At 37.4% G+C, this 24,716-nt stretch overlaps 1 protein-coding gene across 1 annotated transcript; it reads right to left on the bottom strand.

Annotated features, from left to right (window-relative positions):
* Positions 1–1,945: 1,945 nt before the first annotated feature.
* On the bottom strand, positions 1,946–24,449 carry LOC117407803 (zinc finger protein 397-like). The gene is made up of 3 exons (XM_034013049.3): positions 23,466–24,449; positions 6,964–7,311; positions 1,946–2,900 (listed from the first exon to the last, which is right to left on the bottom strand). Exons 1-3 carry the CDS (start codon positions 24,067–24,069, stop codon positions 2,203–2,205), a joined length of 1,650 nt encoding a protein of 549 aa, XP_033868940.1. The 5' UTR covers positions 24,070–24,449; the 3' UTR covers positions 1,946–2,202.
* Positions 24,450–24,716: the final 267 nt, after the last annotated feature.

The raw sequence follows: 24,716 nt of genomic DNA, 5'->3' as shown, positions 1-24,716 counted from the left end.
GGCTTTCGTTTTTGATATACTGTATGAAATTAGTGTTGTTGGTTGAGTGCTTGAGCTTTTTTTCCTGTCAAAATATGTATAGTAGTAACTTGACAGTACTTGCACACTTAAGTTGTACCTTCTTTCCTTTGCGGTCTTCCACAACAAAATCCCTATGGACAAGGGCACATTTTCTGGGGTTTTTGTGTGTAGGCATTTTTTTAACCTTTCGCCACAATTCTGTTTATATCCTCTGTATTATTTTATTGTTTAAAACCAAAAATCAGAAGCCTTAAATATATACAATCTATATTAAAACCACCACATGACATTTCCAGCAAGTTAGGCACTGTTTAACCGAGGCATTTCAGAATGACATGCTTGCCTTTGTCCCATGAGATACTGACTCTCTAAAAGCAGCACAACGTTGCATCGATTTTTGTATCTGTATAAATTTGTATTTATGTCAAAATTCATTTGAATATTAAGATATTTGTCCCAGCACTAATGAAAATGGATATTGTTCTTGTTCCACATCAAAGCACAAAACTTTATTGGCAATATCTTTTAATAAATACAAAATAAACTAGCTCTTGGGGAAGGTAATTCTGTCACGTGAACACATCTGTTCTAATTATAAAAACATCAGCACATATCTGTTTCAATTATCAAAACATCAGCACACTTGTGGTAAATGGAAAATGTCGATCAACAGACGTGTTTTTACAAATATTGTCATGGTGAGAGTTCAGTTACAACAACAAAATGTAACTAGAGTTGCTAGCAACTATAAAGGCTTAAAAGCAGTTATCGTGAAATTTAAGTGCATGAAACGTTATCATCACAACTGTGTCAATTTTGGCACAAATATGAGAAGACTTGAAAATTGCCCACATTTTTCATTAAATCCAAGATGGCTGCCAGACCATGTGACCAAAGGCCGCCACATTGACCATGGCACAACATCCCATAGTCCTCTACATCCGTGTCAAATTTTGTGCGTTTTGACCTTTAGGAGAGGTCAGAGGTCACGGGCGATGGCATTTTTTCATAGAGCACATATGACTTCCTATACGTGTTCCATTATAACTATGACCCTGTCGGCACGCCCTAGAAGTTAAAATTTCAACGTAAATTCCAAAATGGCCGCCACACCGTATGAGCAATTGGTTTCAATCTTCAGCAGTTATTACTTTGCAATTGTGTTAACATTGAAGAGCATAAGTGCAATGGTGTTCTTGTTATGGGTTGCAATTTTTTTTACAATTATCAATATGGCCGCCAAACCATGTGACCAAAATGTGTCATTTTCATATCACCAGTACTTTAAAAATAGAGCCGTCGTGAAATGGTTATTTGCACGCCACGGCCATGTTTTCTAATGAAAAAGCGTGGATTTTACAACGGTAGAAAGGACCTGGTTATGAACATGCGGGCCAATTTAGGTGTCGATTGACGTTACGGTTTAAGACAAGAACATTGTTGAATATTTGGCGCCAATCCAGCGTAGCGGGCAAAGTAATTGTTCAATCGACCTCGATTGAACATATGGTTTTTATAGGCCATTGCTGCACTATCTGCTGCCATTGTCATAGTTCCACCTTAAGTTGTTTTTAACGGCAAGAGTTTTGAAAAATTCCCAAATTTTCCACGAGACCCAATATGGTGGTCGAACCATGTGACTTTCATTCGGGGATGCCAGTCTGGTTGTCCAGCCATAGGCATCTACTTACATATGCGTTTCCATAACTCTGCGATGATGTTTGGGAAGAATAATAAACACAGCAATAATGATAGGCTTCCCAGCCTTTGGCTTGGAAGCCTAATAATAATAATCATAATAATAATAACTAGAGTTGCTAGCAACTATAAAGGCTTCCAAACAGTTATCGTAAAACTTAAGCGCATTGGTTAGCGCAGTATGTACAACATGTTTCATTGTTGTAAATGCAAGACACAGCTGCTGTTCTTTATAAATGAAAACACAGTGTTTATGTATTTAGAGTTTATACATACAGAACCTGTCTGCTTGGAAATGTGAGAACACAATATTAAAATACTAAATTAATACATCATCTGGTCACAAACCATTGTGATTGCGATCTGCTCTGTCAGTGGCAGATGCAAACCTGTGTGCCGTCTTCAAGACACCTCAGTTAAACATGTTAATAAAGTCACACCTCATATGTCTGGCAGTGGCTCAGTCTCAGTCTCACAGCTCAGTCAGGTGTGAAGTCGCTGGTGTCGTTTAAAGGCTCCAGAGTGACGGAACATTTGTCCACATTGTGTACAACGGAATGGTTTCTCTCCGGTGTGAATCAGCTGGTGTCTTTTCAGGTTTGCCGAGCGACTGAAACTTTTTCCACAAACAGAACAGCGATTAGTCTCTCCTGTGTGGACTCGCTGGTGCTGCTTATAGGACTCAAAAAGACTGAAACTTTGCCCACATTCAATGCAATGATACAGTTTCCCTCCTGTGTGGATTTGCTGGTGCACTTTAAGATTTTCTACCCGAGCAAAGCTTATTCCACATTCATTGCAACGATGAGGGGTCTCTCTCACGTGAACACGCTGGTGTTGTCTATAGGCCACTAAGTGACGGAAACTTTTCCTACAAACATTACAAAACCATCTCTTTCCTGCTTGAGTTCCCAGGTGTCTACTCAGGTTTTCTAGTTGACTTGATTTTTTTCCATTTGAGGTCTCAGGGGTTTCCAAACTGCACATTCGTTGAGTGGTTCCTTTTACAAAGGGCAGATCAAGTTGTGGTAAAGAAGAATTCTGAAACCTAACAGTCTCAGTTCTCATGCTTTGCCAATACTCTTCTTGATGTGTTTTCCCCACTTGCATACCTTGCTGCTGTTTGTATGAGAGGTTGTGGTGAGACAATATGCAAGAGCCATGTTGTTCTTTTGTATCCACTTCAGAAGCATATATGAGAGAGAGAGAGAGAGAGAGAGAGAGAGAGAGAGAGAGAGAGAGAGAGAGAGAGAGAGAGAGAGAGAGAGGAGTTAATATATTTATGTCAATTTCTTTAGAATGTTTCTTCCCTCAGCAGAAAAAAAGCAAGTGCAGGAACTAACCTACAGTAACTTAAGCCCCTTTCACAGTGGCACCCCTACCCGGTTCCTGGCTACCCGGGTCACAATCCGCTGTAGTGTGAAGCATAAGAAAATAAGGAAGTTTACAAAACCAGAGGAGGCCATTCAGCCCATCTTGCTTGTTTGGTTGTTAGTAGCTTATTGATCCCAGAATCTCATCAAGCAGCTTCTTGAAGGAGTTATAACTGTAAAAAGTTGTCAGTGTTAACAATGAAAAGAAAAACGTACCTAGGGTCGACACGCTTTGACCTGGGTCTAGCAACACAAAATGCATGATGGCCGATGTAAGCCGATGAAATAACAAACAGCCATGCCTGTGTGAAGGTTTCACTTCCGCAAGGAACTTTTGCTTATTCAGTTCAGCCATATTTTTGTTGATTGAGAGACAGCATGGGGCGAAGAAACATTTGCTCTAATCAACATTTGGACTGCCGGTTCAATCCGGAGAAGCTTGAATGGAAGCATCCGTAACAAGCTGCTTCCGGGGCATTTATACTTGCGTTGTGTATTGCTTCAGTCACCCAGGTCAACCCTGCTTTGACAACCTGCCAACCCGCATGACACAAGATCGTGAGGGTAGGTTCTGACCTGGGTTGAGCATGCCAGTGTGAAAGGGGCTTTAGGTTAAGTAGCAGGGTTCTGAAAAAACAGTGTTGTACATCCCCATGTGTTGCTACAACTGTTTAAATAACTTGCCTGTAATTTTTCTTTTCATTGTTAACATTGACAACTTTTTACACTTATAACTTTAAAAGTCTTATTCAAAACTCTTTGTAAAATGGCTGCTCATTTAGCTCATTAAATGCAGCATTTAATTCAGGGCTGTCCCACGACTGTCCTGGAGGGCCATTCCACTCTAGGTTTAACACGTCCAATGAGATAAATAACTACTTCAGGGTTGGAACTACTTTAGAACAGGGTTGGAACAAAGACCAGGAGTGGAAGGGACCACTTTGCCCCCCCCCCCCCCCCTAATTTAATTCATTCAGCCCACAGTGGCCATTTTGGATTCTACCACAAATCCATGCAGTAATGCCTCAAAACCCCTTAAGAATTCTGTGAATATAAGTTGTTTAGCATCATAGTGAATTAAATATCAGAAACCTCTTAAACTCTACACATAAAACATATGTAGCAAAGTTGTTCATCATATGCATTTCAGATGGAGGTTAAATCAAACAAAGTTGGGGTCATTTTGTGCAGAAGAATACAATTCAACAGCCGTACATAAACAAACTACAGTCAGCACTCGCATATCTGACCTATAACATTTTCACTTCAGTGACGGTTAAATGAGTGTGACGCATATCTGATTATTTCATCTGATTTGTCGTGTATGTAGGTGAGCACGTTGTAACCTGACCCCTACCACCCAAACAACCCCCTGCCCTGCACACACAAAACACTTTGTACGGAAAGAAAAAATATGACTTGGGTTTGAGGAACTGTACGCCAATTCTTTGATTGAAATCTGTAAGCGCACGAGTTGCAGTAACACAGCAGTAAAATACAAAAACTTGTCAGTTTTTTTCAAGGAACACAAAAAAATACAAATGTCAAAAATACAGCTGAAAGACTTTTAAAAAATAAGCAGGCTTCCATGTAGATGTACTGTAGTTGTTTTTTTTGGTAAAGTACTATATTTTCAACAGAAGTAGTATTTTAATTCAGAACAATGATTCTGAAAACATCACTTGCCAAAGAGATGACTGGACACGTGAACTGCAATACAGTACATATTTTTTAATTTGGTACGTATTGTAGCAGTATGTAAAATTCCCTTTTAACAACCCAACAGCAAAATGAAATCAAAATGTTACCCATACACAGAACTGCTTAAAACAAATGCAATTTAGCAAAAGATTAAAAAAAAATTTTTCCAGAATTAAAACTGTATCCAATGTCAAGGCCCTAATGTCACAGTTCACATGCAAATGAAAATGCACAAATGCAACTAAAGATCACAGATTTAAAAAATGCATCACAGTATCTAAACTGTTTAATGATTTACTTTTACATTCCGTGCCTTGTCTCATTCACTTTGTTTTTGGAGGAAGCGCTGTGTAACTGCAGTGCACAATAAAGACGATTTGTCATGCCAGAAAAAATAAAAATAAAGAAACGCAGTGTGACGGTTAAACACAAGTCAAGTCACTGAAGAGATGGGCTTTGTATCAGAAAACTGGTGACGGAAATTGCATGTGACGGGTAAGTGCATTCATTTCATACATACATACATACATACATACATACATACATACATACATACATACATACACACACACACACTGTGGTCAAATGGAAATTTAGAAGTCCCGGTTGTTTAGTAAACAAGTTGTTTATTTACCTTCTTCCAGTGGAATCATCAGGAGGAAATTCATATATGAGACAAGAAGATGAATGTCAAAAGTTTCATAACAATAACACAATAGATCAAAAAACTGTATATGCTCCCAGAGTACAAGCAACCAAGTCTTTCCTTCATCAAAAGCACATTTGATTCTGCCTTTCACCTCCGGAAAGGTCCTTAAAGTAGTCCAATATGTGATAACTATCACTAGATGGCGACAGAGACAGTAGAATAAACCAACACTGCTGCACTTTTACCATAATGAATAACAGAACAAATGATCAGTTTTCCACATGAACGAGAATAAGACTACGAACATTCATTTTCATAACCATAACTTTGAACTACAATTCGGCTACACCTTTAGTAAATCATCCTAGTAGCTCCCAGACACACTTCATGCCTGCTGGATTGTTTGATTTCTCCTTGTCTGTCTGCTTTGAGCGACAAGTGGTGAAGTCTGCATGGTGGCGTCCCTTTCCCAATCAAGATCGAATGTAGCTTTACGGTTTGAAAAGTTTAAGCAGGGGACCAACAGTTATTACAAATAGAAATCTGGATGTAGTTTTCATGCTCGTTCAATACATGAAAGGTAGAGCGCGCTAGAATAATGCATGAATACTGTGCAACCGCACTTGCATGTTTCTCTGTCACTTTTCCATGATTTGCATCGCACGGAAACCCAATCTCTCCGTTTCAGGCTGTTTATATTTATTTTTTGTCAAACTTTGAAATTTCATTGTGTACGTTTTTACACGACTGATCAAAATTGTATTTGCACAGATGGCGATTTGATAGAGAATCATTTTCACCAAATTACCACCATATTTGTCAATGGCGAGATGGCAAACCGGGATCCCAGCCAGTACACATTGTTGGTTTTCTGAGAAGGTATGGCATACCGTAGTATACCTGCCCACTTCGACCACTGTATAATTTGTTTTTATATATATATTATATATATATATATATATATATATATATATATATATATATATATATATATATATATATATATATATATATATATATATATATATATATATATATATATATATATATATATATATAAAATACACACACACACACACACACACACACACACACACAGTACATACATACATACAAATGGGGATTGATTTTATTCTTAATAAAAGGACGGTAAAACGTGAATGATGTGTATCTGGGTAGCGGACATCCAAGTGCTGACTGTACTGCAATTTAAAACTGTTACTAAAACACTTTACAAATACTTAAACCAAATAAACAGTAATATATGTTTTCTATTTACCGTATTTATTAAAATAGGTTTTCAGAAACAACTGATTTCATTTTAAAACTATTGAACTCCTGCTTTGTTTTCATGTCCAATTGTTTATATTTTATCACCTAAAATCAACACGATTTTTAATATTCAGGAGCATTATTTTTTTGTAGTGAATGTAGTAGCACAACAAAGCTTTGTGATCATCAAAAAAAACAAACAAGAACCAAAGCAGTTTGTACATCTTTGCTGTCCTGAGCTCTACTTACATGCTGTCCTGCTAGTGGAAGGCATTCTCCGCTCTCCCTCATTGCTGTGGCTCAGTTCCACGGGCGAGTCTGCGAGAGCCAGCGTGGATCTGCAGTTTCCTGTGCTTGTATGCAGCCGAGTGGAGTGAGGCCTGCCCAGGATGGACCCCAGATCAGTCCCCTCCTCAATTATAGAGCATGTCTCTTCAGAGCCAGATTGCTGCTCCAGGGCCTCCTGTTTAATGCAGCCTGGCTCCACTTCAGAGACCAGCTCAGTGAGCTCCCCCCCCACTGTCACCTCAATGATCTGGACAGATTCTGTCTTTGCCTTGTTCTCAGTATCAGGGAGACATGTTTCATCTTCAGTACCTGTGTGAAAATAAAATGATCATTAATAGATCGTAGAACATAAGAACATTTACCAACGAGAGGCCACCTGGCCTATCAATGCTCATCCAGTTCCAAGTAGCTGATTGATCTCAGAACTCCCAACGAGGATCCCAGTGATTCAGCATTAACATGGTTAGGTAACCCATTCCCTGCACTCAGACGTGTCTCCTACCCTCTGTTCCAAGTCTGTCTCCACTTCATTTCTAACTATGTCCTTTGGTCCTGGTCTCTGCGCTGTGCTTACAGTATTGGCTAGGGTTAACTTTGTCTGGTGGGGGGCTCCCGAGTGGCACATCTGGTAAAGGCACACAATTGGCCAAACGCCACCCGGGGGGGGGGGGGGGGCTTAAGTCGGCCAGGGTGTCCTGGGCTCACCGCGCACCAGCGACCCCTGTGGCCTGGCCAGGTGCCTGCAGGCTTGCCTGTAAGCTGCGTTGACTCTGTAGCTCTGTGGTGGCTGCATGGTGAGTCTGCAGTGTGAAAAAAGCGGTCGGCTGACGGCACACGCTTCGGAGGACAGCGTGTGCTCGTCTTCACCGCTCCCGAGTCAGCGCTGGTGTGGTAGTGGTGAGCGGAGCTTAAAAATAATTGGATATACCAAATTGGGATTAAATAATAATATAATTGGCGATTGCTAGAGGACACTAGAGGATTACTAGAGATTTCAAGATTGAAAACTTCAAATCAAGCCCCCCATAATACTTCTAGTTTAGCCCCGTGCTGCTCTAGTGTCTTGTTTCTGACAGCAGTTAGTCCATTACAACATCAAGGTCTTTGTCGTGGTGGGCCTGTTCTAGTTCTGCATTACGTATTTCAATCCTACATTGTTGCCAGATAAAATTAAGTTTTATCTGGCAACAATTTCATATCAATCAGCCACATAATTATTTGATATTTCCCCATTCAGTGTTGTTAAAAATAAAAATAAAATAAACATATATGTTTTTGATAGAAACTAAATGATTTCATACCCTCCAACTGCAGTGATTTGGCTGGTACAACACTGGCAGTCTTACTTTGGTACCGGTGTCCCAGGAAATAAGTAGATCAGGAAATAAGTTGATCAAGCTCTAGAATTTAAAGGGGAGATTCAATTGTTTCTAATGTAAATGAGCCTAGGCCAGGAAATAAGTAGATCGAGCCAGGAAATAAGTAGATCGGATATATTAATGAACAATAAATAATTTAAAATTAAATGTTGCAAGTATAATTTATATCAATTAGTAGATCGGATTTATTCGGCAGTATGCTGCTAGATAAGATGATGTGAATATCGCTTTAGATACAATATATTAGTCTAACAAATGCATAATTTAAAATGACTTTTGTACATATAATTTACATTAACATGTAGATCGGATATATTTCGACAGAATTACACTAGATAAGGGAATGTGAATATCGCTGTAATATATATTAGCAGCAAATAATAATTTAAAATGAATTGTATGATTGTACATTTCTGATTGTGTATTTCTGGTTGTGTAACAAACATCAACTTGCAAAATGTGTTATGTATTGACGTTATTTTGCATTTCTGGAGGTGTTGTTTTGGGAAGCACTACAGTATGGACAGCAGGTATGCGAGCGATTGACCAAAAGTTAAAGCATGAGTTTCAATCATGGAAAAAATTAAGCTCCATGCTGCGATTACTAACTAGGCCACGGTGCACATCAAATCACATGATGTACTTGAAAAACGTTGCTTATACAGTATTATTACTGTATATTTGTTCTTTCATTTATTTTTCATACAGTACTTTGTATAATTAGGACAGAAAACGAACAGTAGACTGGTTATCATAGTGCATGTATTTCAATTACAAGTGTGGGAAGAAACAATACATTCATTAATTAAAAACTAAAGAGTTAACGTCTTTGCTAAACCATGGTAAATACCTGTAGTTCAATACCAACCAAGATTTTGTGTTGTGAGAGAGATCATACAGCATATGTAGGCTACTCTATAACAGCATAATTTTAAAATGGTAAATCCCTGTAGTGCAACAACCAATAAGACATATAACGAGAAAGAGATACAGTATATTGAATTAAAGTGAATTATCACTCATGTAGATACACATATATATGGTATCTCTCTTCCTCATTATATAGGTCTTTTTTATATATCTCTATTCTTCATTATAAATTCCTGTAGTGCAACAACCATGTAACACATAACTAGCAATCATATCTACCACGACACTATATATTACTGCAAGGAATACAATTGTCACTTTTACGAAAAATATGGCATTTATGTTAATGTATTGTGTGCAAACAACATGAGATTTTTTTTTAAATTCCCAACCCGACTACACGACACAATTCCTTTCTAAAAAAAACTTGTCTGGCTATTTGTGGTTCATTTTCTTCACCCTATCCCAATTTAAAAACCACAACCCTAAACCTGATGATGGATGCAGCATGTCATCAGATTATATTACTGAAACATTTTAATTTTGATTAGATTGACAACATTTTGATGTGTAAAAAATGTAATATATAAATGAATCTCAGCGATCACACAAACTACATCTGATTGGCAACGATGTTATAGAAACATAAAAAGACAGGGATTTAAAACATTTTACCATATAAAGAGCCGTCGATCACACATTGTAAAGTTCATACGAAAAGACAGTGGCAGGAACACGCACCAACATAGTCTAGTAAATAAAACGGCCAGATAAAAATAAAAAGCCATGCAGTGAACCTGCCCTTTAATCAAAATGTAGCCCCGCATTACTTTTGTCTACTTTTGCCTTACTGCGCTTGCGCGATCAAATTATCAACTTATTTCCTATGACACCGGATCCATTCAGTAACTCTGCTTCCAGCACTGCTCTGAGCAATACAGCCAGACAGCAGACAGTCCATTTCAGAACAGAACAAAACCACTCAGCACCAGGCGCTCACTTCCAGCACTGCTTAGAGCAATACAGCCAGACAGTCCATGTCAGAACAGTAGCACCAGGCACTATCTTCCAGCACTGCTCAGAACAATACAAACAGATTTGTCTAAGATGCTTAACATTGTATGACAGACGACGTATGGTGCTGGGGATTAAAAACAGAGAGTTTAAGGAGAACATGTATATTTTATTAGCAGGGCTCCAGACTGTGACTAAAATGGTTGCCAATGCAACAACAAAAAAATCTTAGCAACTATTTTTTGGGGGTTAGACACTATTGGTGCCTGTAACACAGAAACATGCTGGCTCTCCCTTTAAAAACATACATCAATATTTATATTTATGTAAAGGAAAAAAAAACTGCACCTGTTTTAAACTGAAGTGCAAGCAGGATGGTGACATGATCAAATGCCAATGCCTGGAAGTCCAGAGAGGTGCTGTATTAACACCAGCAGAATACAGGAACCCCAGATTCATGCAACAGGAGTGATGGTGACCAAATATAAAAATGTGTGCAAGTACTTTTGTGTAAAAATTAAGCTTAAAATGTACAGTTTCATTCAAGAAATTTAAGACAAAGACAAAGAAAAACTCAAATAATACACCGTGTTGGAGGCCTAATTAATAAAATGCACTGAAAGGAAATAAACAAAATAAAATTGTAACAATCGGCTAAATTGAAAATACAATGCATCTTGTGTTATATAAATGGCACTTCTTATTGTATGTGACAAATCAATCAATAAATAAAAATAATAAAACGGTCAAAACGTCATTGAGACGCCACATCACTGTTGAATTTGAAATCCACTCTTAAGACACATTTGTTCTCGGCAGCCTTTTTAGTGACCCTGTGGACTTGTTCGTAAAACTTTTGATGTTTCTTTTGTAATTATTGTTTTTATGATCTTAGGAATTAGTTTTCATTTGTATTTTACCTGTTTTGAATATATTTTTGATTGGACTGTTTATTGTTTGCTTTGTTTTATGGTTATTACTATGTTCCTGACTTTGAACACAAGAAAGTTTACAAACGAGAGGTGTTTACAAACATTTGGTTGTTAGTAGCTTATTGATCCCAGAATCTCATCAAGCAGCTTCGTGAAGGATCCCAGGGTGTCAGCTTCAACAACATTACTGGGGAGTTGATTCCAGACCCTCACAATTCGCTGTGTAAAAAAGTGCCTCCTATTTTCTGTTCTGAATACCCCTTTATCTAATCTCCATTTGTGAAAAAAAGTCCCCTGGGTCGACATTGTCTATAACTTTTAAGATTTTGAATGCTTGAATCAGATCACCGCGTAGTCTGAAAACAATATTCTAGGTGAGGTCTTACTAAATACATTGTAAAGTTTTAACATTACTTCCCTTGATTTAAATTCAACACTTCTCACAATATATCCGAGCATCTTGTTGGCCTTTTTCATAACTTCCCCACATTGTCTAGATGAAGACATTTCTAAGTCAACATAAACACCTAGGTCTTTTTCATAGATTCCTTCTTCAATTTCACTATCTCCCATATGATATTTCTAATGCACATTTTTATTTCCTGCATGCAATACTTCACACTTTTCTCTATTAAATGTAATTTGTCATGTGTCTGCCCAGTTCTGAATGCTGTCTAGATCATTTTGAATGACCTTTGCTGCTTCAACACTGTTTGCCACTCCTCCTATTTTTGTGTCATCTGCAAATTTAACGAGTTTGCTTACTATACCAGAATCTAAATCATTGATGTAGATTAGGAATAGCAGAGGACCTAATACTGATCCCTGTGGTACACCACTGGTTACCTCGCTTCATTTTGAGGTTTCTCCTCTAATCAGTACTTTCTGTTTTCTACATGTTAACCACTCCCTAATCAATGTGCATACATTTCCTTGAATCCCTACTGCGTTCAGTTTGAGAATTAATCTATTATGCGGGACTTTGTCAAAAGCTTTCTGGAAATCTAAATAAACCATGTCGTATGCTTTGCAATTATCCATTGTCGATGTTGCACCCTCAAAAAAATCAAGCAGGTTAGTTATACACGATCTCCGTTTCCTAAAACCATGCTGACTGTCTCCCAGGATACTGTTACCATATAGGTAATTTTCCTTTCTGGATCTTAGTTTCCATAAGCTTACATATAATAGAAGTCAGGCTTATTTTTTCTGTAGTTACCTGGTTCAGGTTTTGTTTCCCTTTTTGTGGATCGGTATTACGTTTGCAATTTTCCAGGCTGTCGGTACAACCCGTGTCAAGAGACTGTTGCATGATCTTGGTTAGCGGTTTGTAAATCACTTCTTTCATTTCTTTGAGTACTATTGGGAGGATCTCATCCGGCCCAGGGGATTTGTTTATTTTAAGAGCTCCTAGTCCCTTTAACACTTCTGCCTCGGTTATGCTAAAGTTCTTTAAAACTGGATAGGAACAGGTCGACATGTGGGGCATGTTGTCCGTGTCCTCTTTTGTAAAAACTTGTGAAAAGTAATCATTTAAAATATTTGCTATTTTTATTTCTTTGTCTGTGATTTTGCCATTTGTGTCTCTTAGACATTTAACCTCCTCTTTGAAAAGTCTCTTGATGTTATAATATTGGAAAAACATTTTGGAATTGGTTTTAGCCCCCTGAGCAGTGTCCATTTCTACCTCTCTTTTGGCCTTTTTTTTGATTAAAGCAATTAAAGATGTAATTTCTCCTTACTGCTTCTAACTGCTCTGTACTTTCCATATTGTGCAGCACCCTAAGAGAGTGCGAAGGGTGCTATGTCAAATTAAAAGTTATTATTAATAAAAAAGGAAGTGAAAAGGTTATCATATCAAGCTGAAAAAAAATGTATTTCTGCTCTCCAATAAACCAATGTTGTCCTTCGCCAGTCACATCGCAGGGTGCAGAAATAAAGTTACGAGTCAACACAAACAGATTTTTTTCTGTCTGTTGCATCCTCTTTAGCAGCTGCATCTATCCCATATATAACAGTTTCAGTTAATTGCACAGCAGCTTCCCTAGTTTGATGATGAGCTGACAATATCTCTTCAGCCAAAGAAGTAGCCACACTCATTTTAAGATGTTACAATAATAATAAAAAAAACAGCAATTTTTTTTTTTACTTAAGCAGGGTCAGCTGTTGTAGGGAAAATTTAGCTCATATCACTGACCATTTTAAGAACAGTGAAGGTCTGTAAATAGGAAGAGTACTGCTGAAAAAAATATTTTGAGAAATGAAAATGAGATGTATAGAAAATTCACTAAAGTTAGCTCTCAGATTGTGCTAATGAAAAAGAATGGTTTGAGAATATCAAAAAATATGACAAATGTGCTTCTTGTGGTTTATTTATTGCTGGGGGAACATGAAGCCAAACTTGCTTTCAGAAGACTAGGTTTCAGGACACTGCATAGCACACCAGAGGAGACTTGGGGTCAGCAAATTTGCCTCAAACTATGTCTCCCGGAACCAGGTTTCAAGCCACTGTTCCCAAGAAAGTGACTCCATGTTCCCTCAGCTTAATATTATAAATAACAGAATGTACTCACTGAAACTTAAAACTAGTTTATACTGAAAAATAAAGCAGGAAGATGTAAACTTAAGAGCTGTCAGTGTTACATGTTCTCAGATCAGGACTTCACTAAGTAACAAACACTGAGCATGAAATCTGCAGCATGCTATTACCTGTATTACAACTGCACACAGAGGTGTGCTCCACAATTCCATACACAACACGTGCAAAACATCAAATACAAACAAGCTCATTGCAGCCATCAGCTGCATAGATTAACCATTCAGCAGAATGAGGCTCACGTCAGCGTTTTAGCAAGCTGTTGTATTAAAGCAGTCGAATATGGTAGCGACCAACCTTTTCATTTTTGTACACTGTGGTTAAACCTCCTTTAAAACCTATAGAATGATCGTTTGTGGTATACGGTTTTTATTCACCGCAGGAGCATGTTCCAGTAAATTACAAGCCCTGACAATATATGTAAGGACATACTCCTGAAGGGAATAAAAACTGTATACCACAAACGATCATTAGGTATTCTGTTTATACCATAAGTATATTATTAAAATAAAATGTGTATATTTTTTTATTAAATCATGAATTAAGGGATTATTTAACCTGGCACATGTTTACTTATTATCAACAGACGGATTCATTTCGAACCCTGTTTATGGCCTCTTCGTAACCGTCTTTAGATAGCTCCTTAAGCTCAGTCTGTCAGTTTGCATCCTCTCTGTTTCCTACCTATACTACCGGTTTTAATGAAGGTGCTGCAGGCTGCTAAGATAAGCCAGATGCAGGCAGATGGGTAACTGGCATTTCTTGACTAAACCCATTCAAAGAAAATCGATCCAAATTAAAACAACAGAAATCTGAAATTATTTCAGACATTTTAAGGCATAAGTGTAGAAAGACAGGCAAGGCTTTTCAGCTACAGGCCAGCTGAAAGCATTTGAATAATGAGTTTATGATTTAAATCAATTCTTAATTCCAACACACACCTACCTTCACATTAGTGTTAGGGTTGGAACCATAGAAGAATTATTTATGCGCAATGTACTGTAAAGCCAAAAATACTCCCCCCCCCCCCCCCCCAGAAAACCTATTTTGCTGCAGAAATGTTGCGCCCTGTTGTAATATACAAAGTATGTATTGTTAGTGGAATTTGAATTCGTGCCAAAAATGTTTGCGTTTTTTTTTCATACACGAAAAACCCATAATAAAAGGCTTGCAAATATTCATGGCTTTACAGTAGTTGGGGAGTGGGGTGGTATTACCTTTAGTTTCAGCAGCAATCTCACTCACCAACAAAACCTTCACTGTATTGATGGAGACTACAAAGACACACAGGTGGATACACGAAGTGGTGTGGTACAATGCCATGGTCTCGAGAACTTCCATTGCTATACTGATGATACACATCAAGTACTGGATGTCAGATGAATTCAGATAAAACATAGGTTATGCTAGTGGGTTCACAGACTCATATTAGGGAAGTTACTAACATATATTTTTACCATTTGAGAAATATAGCCAAACTTAGACCAATTATTTCCTGATCTGATGGCGAGACACTAATGCATGCCTTTCATCTAGAATTGATTATTGTAATGCACTTTTTTCTGGTGTCCCAAAACGTGTGGTATCCCGCTTGCAGCTTTTTCAGAATACCGCTGCTATAATTCGGACTAAAACCAGGAAAAATGAACATATTACGCTTGTTTTGGCCTCTTTACACTGGCTCCCTGTGCAGTATAGAATTGATTTTACATGCTGTACAAATGTATTGTGGTTTGTTATTTATTTTTATTTTTTTTGCTATGTACTGTAGAGTGTTTTGCCATACCTTTGTATAAAAAACTCTATATAAAATGTAATAAATAAAACAACAAGCAACAGCTCACGTTTCATATGTTCAAAAGAATGTGGTCGTTTTACATTGGCCTGTGTTTCTGCACCAGGTTAAAGAGCGGGACCTGTCTTTCTGCACCTATGCATATTTTAAAGTTGTTATTAAACATGTATAAGTGGCAGTATCGTCTGAAATGCCGAAGCGCAGTTCTGTCCTGAATTTCAGCAGCACACCACTGGATTGAAATGCAAGCAAAGACACATTTGAAACTAGTCCCGGTAAGCATGTTATGGGAGAATAAAAACTGCACACCACGAACATTCATTCAATATCCTCTATATTGGGTATTAGGTGATACAGGCTTGTTTTAATTCCTTAATTTAACTTATATGCCTAGATTCAATCTATAGTATATCAGTCTTATGATCCTACAATTAAGAGTTATCAAGTACCTTATCTTTTTTTTTGACTAAATTAAAAAAAAAACAGTCAGGATATTTAACTTAGTCACAAAGCTATATATTTGTAGAAATAGATACAAGTGTATAGTTCCTACTTACATAATAAGGATATGCTATAGCAATGTAATTGCCCAAGCACAACACATTTTGTTATGAGTGTAACACTTTGCTTGAACTTCACACACACAGTATTGCGATCTGTAAACACTTCACACACTATTGCAATCTGTAAACACTTCACACACACACAGTATTGCGATCTGTAAACACTTCACACACACAGTATTGCGATCTGTAAACACTTCACACACACAGTATTGCGATCTGTAAACACTTCACACACACAGTATTGCGATCTGTAAACACTTCACACACACAGTATTGCGATCTGTAAACACTTCACACACACAGTATTGCGATCTGTAAACACTTCACACACACAGTATTGCGATCTGTAAACACTTCACACACACTGTACTGCGATCTATAAACACTTCACACACACACTGCATTGCGATCTGTAAACACTTCACACACTGAATTGCGATCTGTAAACACTTCACACACAGAGTACTGTGATCTGTAAATACTTCACACACACAGTATTGCAATCTGTAAACACTTCACACACACACACACAGTATTGTGATCTGTAAACACTTCACACAGTATTGCGATCTGTAAACACTTCACACACACACAGTATTGTGATCTGTAAATACTTCACACACACAGTATTGTAATCTTTAAACATTTCACACACACAGTATTGGAGGCTGTGTGGTCCAGTGGTTAAAGAAAAGGGCTTGTAACCAGGAGGTCCCCGGTTCAAATCCCACCTCAACCACTGACTCACTGTGTGACACTGAGCAAGTCACTTAACCTCCTTGTGCTCCGTCTTTCAGGTGAGACGTAATTGTAAGTGACTCTGCAGCTGATGCATAGTTCACACACCCTAGTCTCTGTAAGTCGCCTTGGATAAAGGCGTCTGCTAAAATAAACAAATAATAATACTAATTGCGATCTGTAAACACTTCACACACACAGTATTGCGATCTGTAAATACTTCACACAATATTGCGATCTGTAAACGCTTCACACACACACAGTACTGCGATCTGTAAACACTTCACACACTGTACTGCGATCTGTAAACACTTCACACACACAGTATTGCGATCTGTAAACACTTCACACACAGTATTGCGATCTGTAAACACTTCACACACAGTATTGCGATCTGTAAACACTTCACACACAGTATTGCGATCTGTAAACACTTCACACACAGTATTGCGATCTGTAAACACTTCACACACAGTATTGCGATCTGTAAACACTTCACACACAGTATTGCGATCTGTAAACACTTCACACACAGTATTGCGATCTGTAAACACTTCACACACAGTATTGCGATCTGTAAACACTTCACACACACAGTATTGCAATCTGTAAACACTTCACACACACAGTATTGCGATCTGTAAACACTTCACACACACAGTATTGCGATCTGTAAACACTTCACACACACACAGCATTGCGATCTGTAAACACTTCACACAGTATTGCGATCTGTAAACACTTCACACACACACAGTATTGCTGTCTTGACTGGAGGGTCGTGGGTTCAATCCCAGGTGGGGGACACCGCTGCTGTACCCTTCAGCAAGGTACTTTACCTAGATTGCTCCAGTAAAAACACAACTGTATAAATGGGTAATTGTATGTAAAAAAATAATGTGATATCTGTATAATGTATATGTGAATTAATGTGATATCTTGTAACAATTGTAAATCGCCCTGGATAAGGGCGTCTGCTAAGAAATAAATAATAATAATAATAACAATAATAATAATAATAATAATAATAATAATAATAATAATAATAATAATAATAATAATAACAACAATAACAATAATAATAATACTGTGATCTGTAAACACTTCACACACACACAAAGTAATGCGATCTGTAAACACCACACACACACACACACACACACACACACACACACACACACAGTATTGCAGGCATCACAATTCATGTAATTTTATTTCTTCTGAAGTACACACAGTCCAGCATATTTTCCATTTTAAATGCAACACAAAAGTCTTGTTACAGTATGGGAGTCATTTTACCCGCCTCCACTACCCTTACCGGGTAATATCCTAGCTAATGTCTGAAGCTTTCGCCCTGTCCAGCTAAATCAGCTGCCTGAAAACAATTTAAAAAGGGGCATGACTTGTGTCATTTATTAAAATCAGGTGGACTGGACCTTACCTAATGACATTAAACGGGTGTATCTCGAGTGCTGATTAAGATAACTTGAACATATGTACCCAACTACAAGGTCTGTCCTATAAAACTGTTTTATCACACTGTATACATTACATTTTCTAAACACCCCATACGAAAGTTTTGTAAAGATTTATAAAGTTGAATACAACTTTTATAGAAAACATTCTATAAAAGTTTGATAGTCATGTGGTGGTTCTGTAAAACATTTTTATAGAAATCCTAGTTTTTTCATGCCTTTTCACTTTAAATGTATTCATACACCAGTCAGCTTAAAAAGAAATTCCCTTAAATCGCTCTTATGACAAACACGACATACATAAAAATGATTTCCATTACACGAGAGTAGATGTTAAAACTTCATGCTGATTTGAACTCGGCTCTCGCAAAGATAAGCACCAACTAAGAAGTAGCTTTACAGTAAACTAATGTGAGCCATCTATTTGCGCTTCCTTCCATATGAGGATGTAGATATCCTTCTGTCTGGTGTTAATGGCTGAAGTGTAATGCTGGGATCAGCTTATTTTGCCTCCCTGGCGCATCAGCACACACAACGGCTGCGATGCTAGATAAGTTACATGTATAAAAATATGTATAAACCCTAATAAACGATTTTAGGACATCACAATACTGTAATACATTTTAGAAATGATAGATTAACAGTTTTTAATAGGAACTAGTTTTTCACATCACCAGCATTCTTGTCTGGTTGATGTCACAGGTACAAGGTTGACTCGAGTCAGTGATCAATTCAAACATCACATACTGTAAGTAAACAGTCAGTGAAGACAGGCAGGAGGTACCTGTTAATTCAGTGGATCGAAGACCCTCCACAATGGGATGTGCTGAATGCCAGCAAAGCCTTTTCTGGCATTAACCAGGACTGCATCAAAAATATTACAGACTGTCTGGAAAGACTAAACATCCAGACTAAACTTCCTGCTCTTGGTAAGTGCATTTTTAAATCATCTTGATTAAACAATACATTTTTACCAATGAACCAGACTGGTATAATTATATCAGTTTTTGGTCTTTTAAAGGTCAAAAATCTACCATGGAAAAACTACTGGTTAAAGGTGTTGCAGGAGGTGAAAGAAAAAATGCCACTACTGATTTGAGACGTGGTTTAATGGGGTGAAACAATCATTACAAATACATCTTTCTGAATGGTGAACCGAATTATTATCTTTCTGAGTTGAGAACCAAGATCTTGTCTGCTAGATCCTCATCAAATACGAGGCATTATACAGAACAGCAGTGAAGGAGTCTCCCCTCCAGCTCATCTCCTTCTTGCTCAGGTAGATCGCTTTTCTAGTGTCCCTCATATATATGTCCCGTCTCTGCATTGAATTCAATTTTATTGAAGTACTATGGAAATCAATATTTTCTGTATAATCTGTAGTGTTATTATTGATAATGTTATGGCAAGTTTAAACCATAAGGTCATTCCATGTCAAATGAACCAACATTTTGTGAAACTGTCACCATCATGGGACGAGCAAAATATCAGGGCAGTGCAATCCTTTCACATTTTCACTGACGCTATTCAACAATACCTGCCGGCAGCCATCACAAGTGTGTGCCTCTGACTCAAGAGGATTGGAAATGTTTCACCTTTCTAAAGATGACTTTAGTACCCGTGGGCAGGTAACAGTCTCCCAAAAGGCTCCAGCAGCAAATGATACCAACAGTCTGCAGCCTGGACAGTATGTGGCTACCATGTATGACACAGAATGCTGTGTGGGTGTGATCACAGAAAGGTCTGATGAGCACGGTGATGTGCTGGTGAACCCTCAGGCATGCCGTGTTTACAGCTCAGCTGGATGAATGCCATGTGCCTTTCGATCACATCCTGTGTTGTTTTCCTGTTCCTACTCTGGTTGGTAGCAATGGGAGTCAGTACAAACTTGAGAAAACACAAACAGAAAAAGCTAACAAAATGTAAATCATTCCTTCAAGCTAAATTTAATTGAGCTCCATTACCTGTAAAATACTTTATTCAATACAGCTGTTTTTTCCTTTACTGTAATTGTGTATGCACATCACATGTTAATTGGAGTTCTTGCATGAATGTGGACCAACATGGGAAAAAGTCTTTACTGTTCTACCTTCAACTGCACACTAATTTGAGTGTAGTGAACATGATTGTGAACTTAAAAGAAGTCACTGGATTTTAAAACCTAAGCTAGGGGTTAGGAATGGTTACAATGTTTAACTTTTTACCTGCGAGACCCAGTAGAGTTTATATAGCAAAATGTTTTGGGCGAGAGAGTGTGTAAGCAATGGAGAGAACACACAGAAAACGTGAAGCTTTTCTTAACCCTAGACAGGCCCTGAAACCCCACATCATAAGGAATATTTTAAACACAGCAAAAGTCATACAGTCTGTTTAAAAGACATATTGACATTTTTATGAAGAACTTGCTTTTTTACCCTAACTGGAATTGACTATGCCCTGAAAATGCAATTCCTTTTTCTATAATTCTTAATATCTCAGAAAAGAGAAATATCCCTAAATGAATTTCTTGCCAGTTAGACAGACCCCTATTAGGACTCCCTTGTGTAAATCTCAGCTTGATACCACCTATGCCACATCTTCATTTATGCACATGTGTGGGACTACCTCACTTCCAAAAAAACACCTTGATGACCTTTGGTGCTTAATTTAGCTGTGAAATGCATAACTGACATGGAAAGTTTTGTAGCCCTGTCATAAATATTTCAAAAGTGATTAGCTTTTTACTGCAATGTGTTTGATTTTTCACAACCTCGGGAGGTGAAAATGGGGCAGAAATCCCCATGTTATGATCTACCATTCAGAAACTATTTGGAGCGGAGAGTAAAACTTCAAATTTCTTCATAACTTGCATTACCTAATTATGTACAGAGTTTCTGAGATGGGTGGTGACATGGCTGGCTGAATTGACACCGAATGACCCTGTACCAAGATTAAAAATGCACTTTAGCTCTAGTAACTTGCTTAAATTGTTAATTGTGATGCTGTTGTGTTGCTTAGAGCCAAACATAGCAATTTATTTTAATCTTCTCTATTTTTCTTCAGAAAAATCTATCATATTATAAGAACATAAGAAAGTTTACAAATGAGAGGAGGCCATTCAGCCCATCTTGCTCGTTTGGTTGTTAGTAGCTTATTGATCCCAGAATCTCATCAAGCAGCTTCTTGAAGGATCCCAGGGTGTCAGCTTCAACAACATTACTGGGGAGTTGGTTCCAGACCCTCACAATTCGCTGTGCAAAAAAGTGCCTCCTATTTCTGTTCTGAATGCCCCTTTATCTAATCTCCATTTGTGACCCCTGGTCCTTGTTTCTTTTTTCAGGTCAAAAAAGTCCCCTGGGTCGACATTGTCTATACCTTTCAGGGTTTTGAATGCTTGAATCAGATCGCCACGTAGTCTTCTTTGTTCAAGACTCAACAGATTCAATTCTTTTAGCCTGTCTGCATAGGACATGCCTTTTAAACCCGGGATAATTCTGGTTGCTCAGAATTTGCACTCTTTCTAGATCAGCAATATCCTTTTTGTAACGAGGTGACCAGAACTGAACACAATATTTTAGGTGAGGTCTTACTAATGCATTGTAAAGTTTTAACATTACTTCCCTTGATTTAAATTCAACACTTCTAAAAATATACCCGAGCATCTTGTTGGCCTTTTTTATAGCTTCCCCATGTTGTCTAGATGAAGACATTTCTGAGTCAACATAAACTCCTAGGTCTATTTCATAGATCCCTTCTTCAATTTCAGTATCTCCCATATGATATTTATAATGCACATTTTTATTGCCTGCGTGCAATACTTTACACTTCTCTATTAAATGTTATTTGCCATGTGTCTGCCCAGTTCTGAATGCTGTCTAGATCATTTTAAATGACCTTTGCTGCTGCAACAGTGTTTGCCACAATGTATACTATATAGTTATAGGATATTTACTGGACATGCTACAGAACATCTACAAAATATTCTACAGAGGTTTTATAGAATATTGCAGTTGGCCCATTTTACTATACAATTTCTATAGCACTTTGATATAGAAATATTATATCAATTATTTCTATATAATTCTTACAGAACATTTAAACTAGATATTTTCAGCAACATGTAAAACAAAACCTGAATGTCAATTATCGTAATATTGTAATAATCACAATAGACAATTATCATGATATAATCACAATATATAATTATCACGGTTATTTTTGGAGGCTAAAAGTAATTTTGTCCCAACCTCCAGCTCATCTTCTTACTCAGGTGTTAACTTCTAGTCTTCCTGGTATATGTCCTCCTCCCTGCATTTAAATTATTTGTATTTGATGTATTGAAGTACTACTGAAATCAATCATTTCTGGATAATCTGTGAAGTGTTATTATTGATAATGTTATGGTAAGTTTGAAATGTACAAATATCTATAATGCACAAGTAACTTGCTTAAATGGTTACTTTTGTTACTGCTGGCTTCACAATTTAAAAAAAAAAAACAATACTATAAAAAGGTAAAACACTTGATACTTAATATCTACAGTAAAATACAGTACTAATCTCTCATACTATAATGCATAGTTATAGGATATTTACTGGACATGCTTGAGAACATCTATGACATATCTATGCAGGTTTTAAAGAATGCTGTACAAAAGAATATTCTATAGAGTTCTTACAGAAATCTATATAATACTCAAAGTTATTATAGAAAATTGGCCTGTTTGTCCATAATTTCTACAGCACTTTTCTATAAAAATGTTATAGAAATTATTTCTGTAGAATTCTTATATAACATTTTTGTATGAGCTCCAATGAATAGACACCAACTTCCCTCATAAGAGGTGACATTTCACTTCAACTGCATACATTGTGAATGGTATAATGCCTTCTCAATGCCGACTCCTACTCATTTTTACAAACTGAGAAAATGAAAACATAAATTAAACAATTGTGATTATTTTAGTAAACGTACCGTACTTCTCACGAAATTCAAATGTACATACGGTTTGAAACAATACGATACCTGCTATTTTAAAATCACAACATGTAGAATTTACAATTATTTATCATTAAACATGCATTTATTTGTGTTCTGTAATAACCATCAGAAAACTTACCTTTAACAGTTCTGCCCCACTCGGGTATCCACGTGTCACTTACTGGTTCATAGTCATGCACTCTAATCAGCAACTCTTGTTCTGACTGTGCAATGTCTTGCTGTTTAGCCCGGCAGTCTCGATTTATTGCATGCACTGGGTCCCGTATTTCTATTGACGGGACTGGGTTACTTATACAATCCCGCTTTGTGGTGGACAGACAGCGAGCAAACCCGATACTGCTCTCGCCTACAGCAGTGTTAACTTTGTCATTGAACAATGGAACGCACGAGTCTGTGGTGATATTGCCGCTGCCCCTCCCAGGTAGAGCAAATATCTCACTGTTGTTCTTTCGAGAGGTCTGTTTATTACAGTTGGAGTTTAAGAGAGAAATGCCTGCAGTATTCAAATATCCACGCATTACATTCACTTCGTTATCTGACATTTCTAATCTCATCTTCAGACTTGCGTTTTCTTTTTCCATTTCAATTTGGAAATCAACAAGTTTGCTGTCGATCAGCTTTGCAAGTTCACACACAACGACGTCCACAGCCGCTTTCACTGCTTGTTCAATGGTAGGGACGAGCTCGCCTTTAAAATGGGACACGGAAATCCGGAGATCCATTGTCGCTTCTATTTCAGAGGAGAACAAACCTCTTCAGACTCGTGAATTGGTTTCAGCCTTTGTCTCCGGCAGAGACGGTAACTTGCCGTTTTAAAATCCTGACTCGGGTAACTCGGAGCAGCGCTTCACTGATAAATGCAGTAAATAAAACACAAAAAAACTCTTCCTGGTTACTATATATAAATATATATAACCAACAACTTACACTGTACACAGGCCCCTATCATGCCAAACCCACACAAGGTCGTATTATAACCTCGTTATTATATAAAAATAAGAAAAAAAAACTTACAAACTGTAAGACTCTCAATTAATCCGCTTGCAGTAAGTAATCACCTGATTTGGATTTCAAGCACTTCCGTTTCCTTCTTTTTAGATTTAAATGGAGTCTTTAAAGACTTGCCCCACCTACTGGATGGAGTTCAGTTCTTTGTATTGTAGAAAACTAAACAAGCTGGACAGCAGAAAGACAATGCGATGTTAACTTCAAATGAATAAACTTAAATGCAATGGATAATAAAGAAAACATGAAATGCAAAGCATAAAGACAATTCAAGATTCATTTATTGATGGTAATATAAGATTTCTGGAGGAAACTTAAAATACATTTGAATTGACTAAATGTGATTTCATGCATAGCAACAACA

Source organism: Acipenser ruthenus, chromosome 48, assembly GCF_902713425.1.
Source record: "Acipenser ruthenus chromosome 48, fAciRut3.2 maternal haplotype, whole genome shotgun sequence".
Classification (NCBI taxonomy): domain Eukaryota; kingdom Metazoa; phylum Chordata; class Actinopteri; order Acipenseriformes; family Acipenseridae; genus Acipenser; species Acipenser ruthenus.
The sequence above is the reverse complement of the archived record's forward strand: the minus strand, read 5'-3'. Positions and strand labels throughout refer to the sequence as shown.

Coding starts and splice junctions, on each gene's coding strand:
- LOC117407803 (XM_034013049.3), bottom strand. CDS start 24,069: ATGGATCTCCGGATTTCCGTGTCCCATTTTAAAGGCGAGCTCGTCCCT. Junction 7,312..23,465: donor GTGGGGCAGAACTGTTAAAG/GTAAGTTTTCTG, acceptor ATTTTCACACAG/GTACTGAAGATGAAACATGT. Junction 2,901..6,963: donor TTCCACTAGCAGGACAGCAT/GTAAGTAGAGCT, acceptor ATGCTTCTGAAG/TGGATACAAAAGAACAACAT.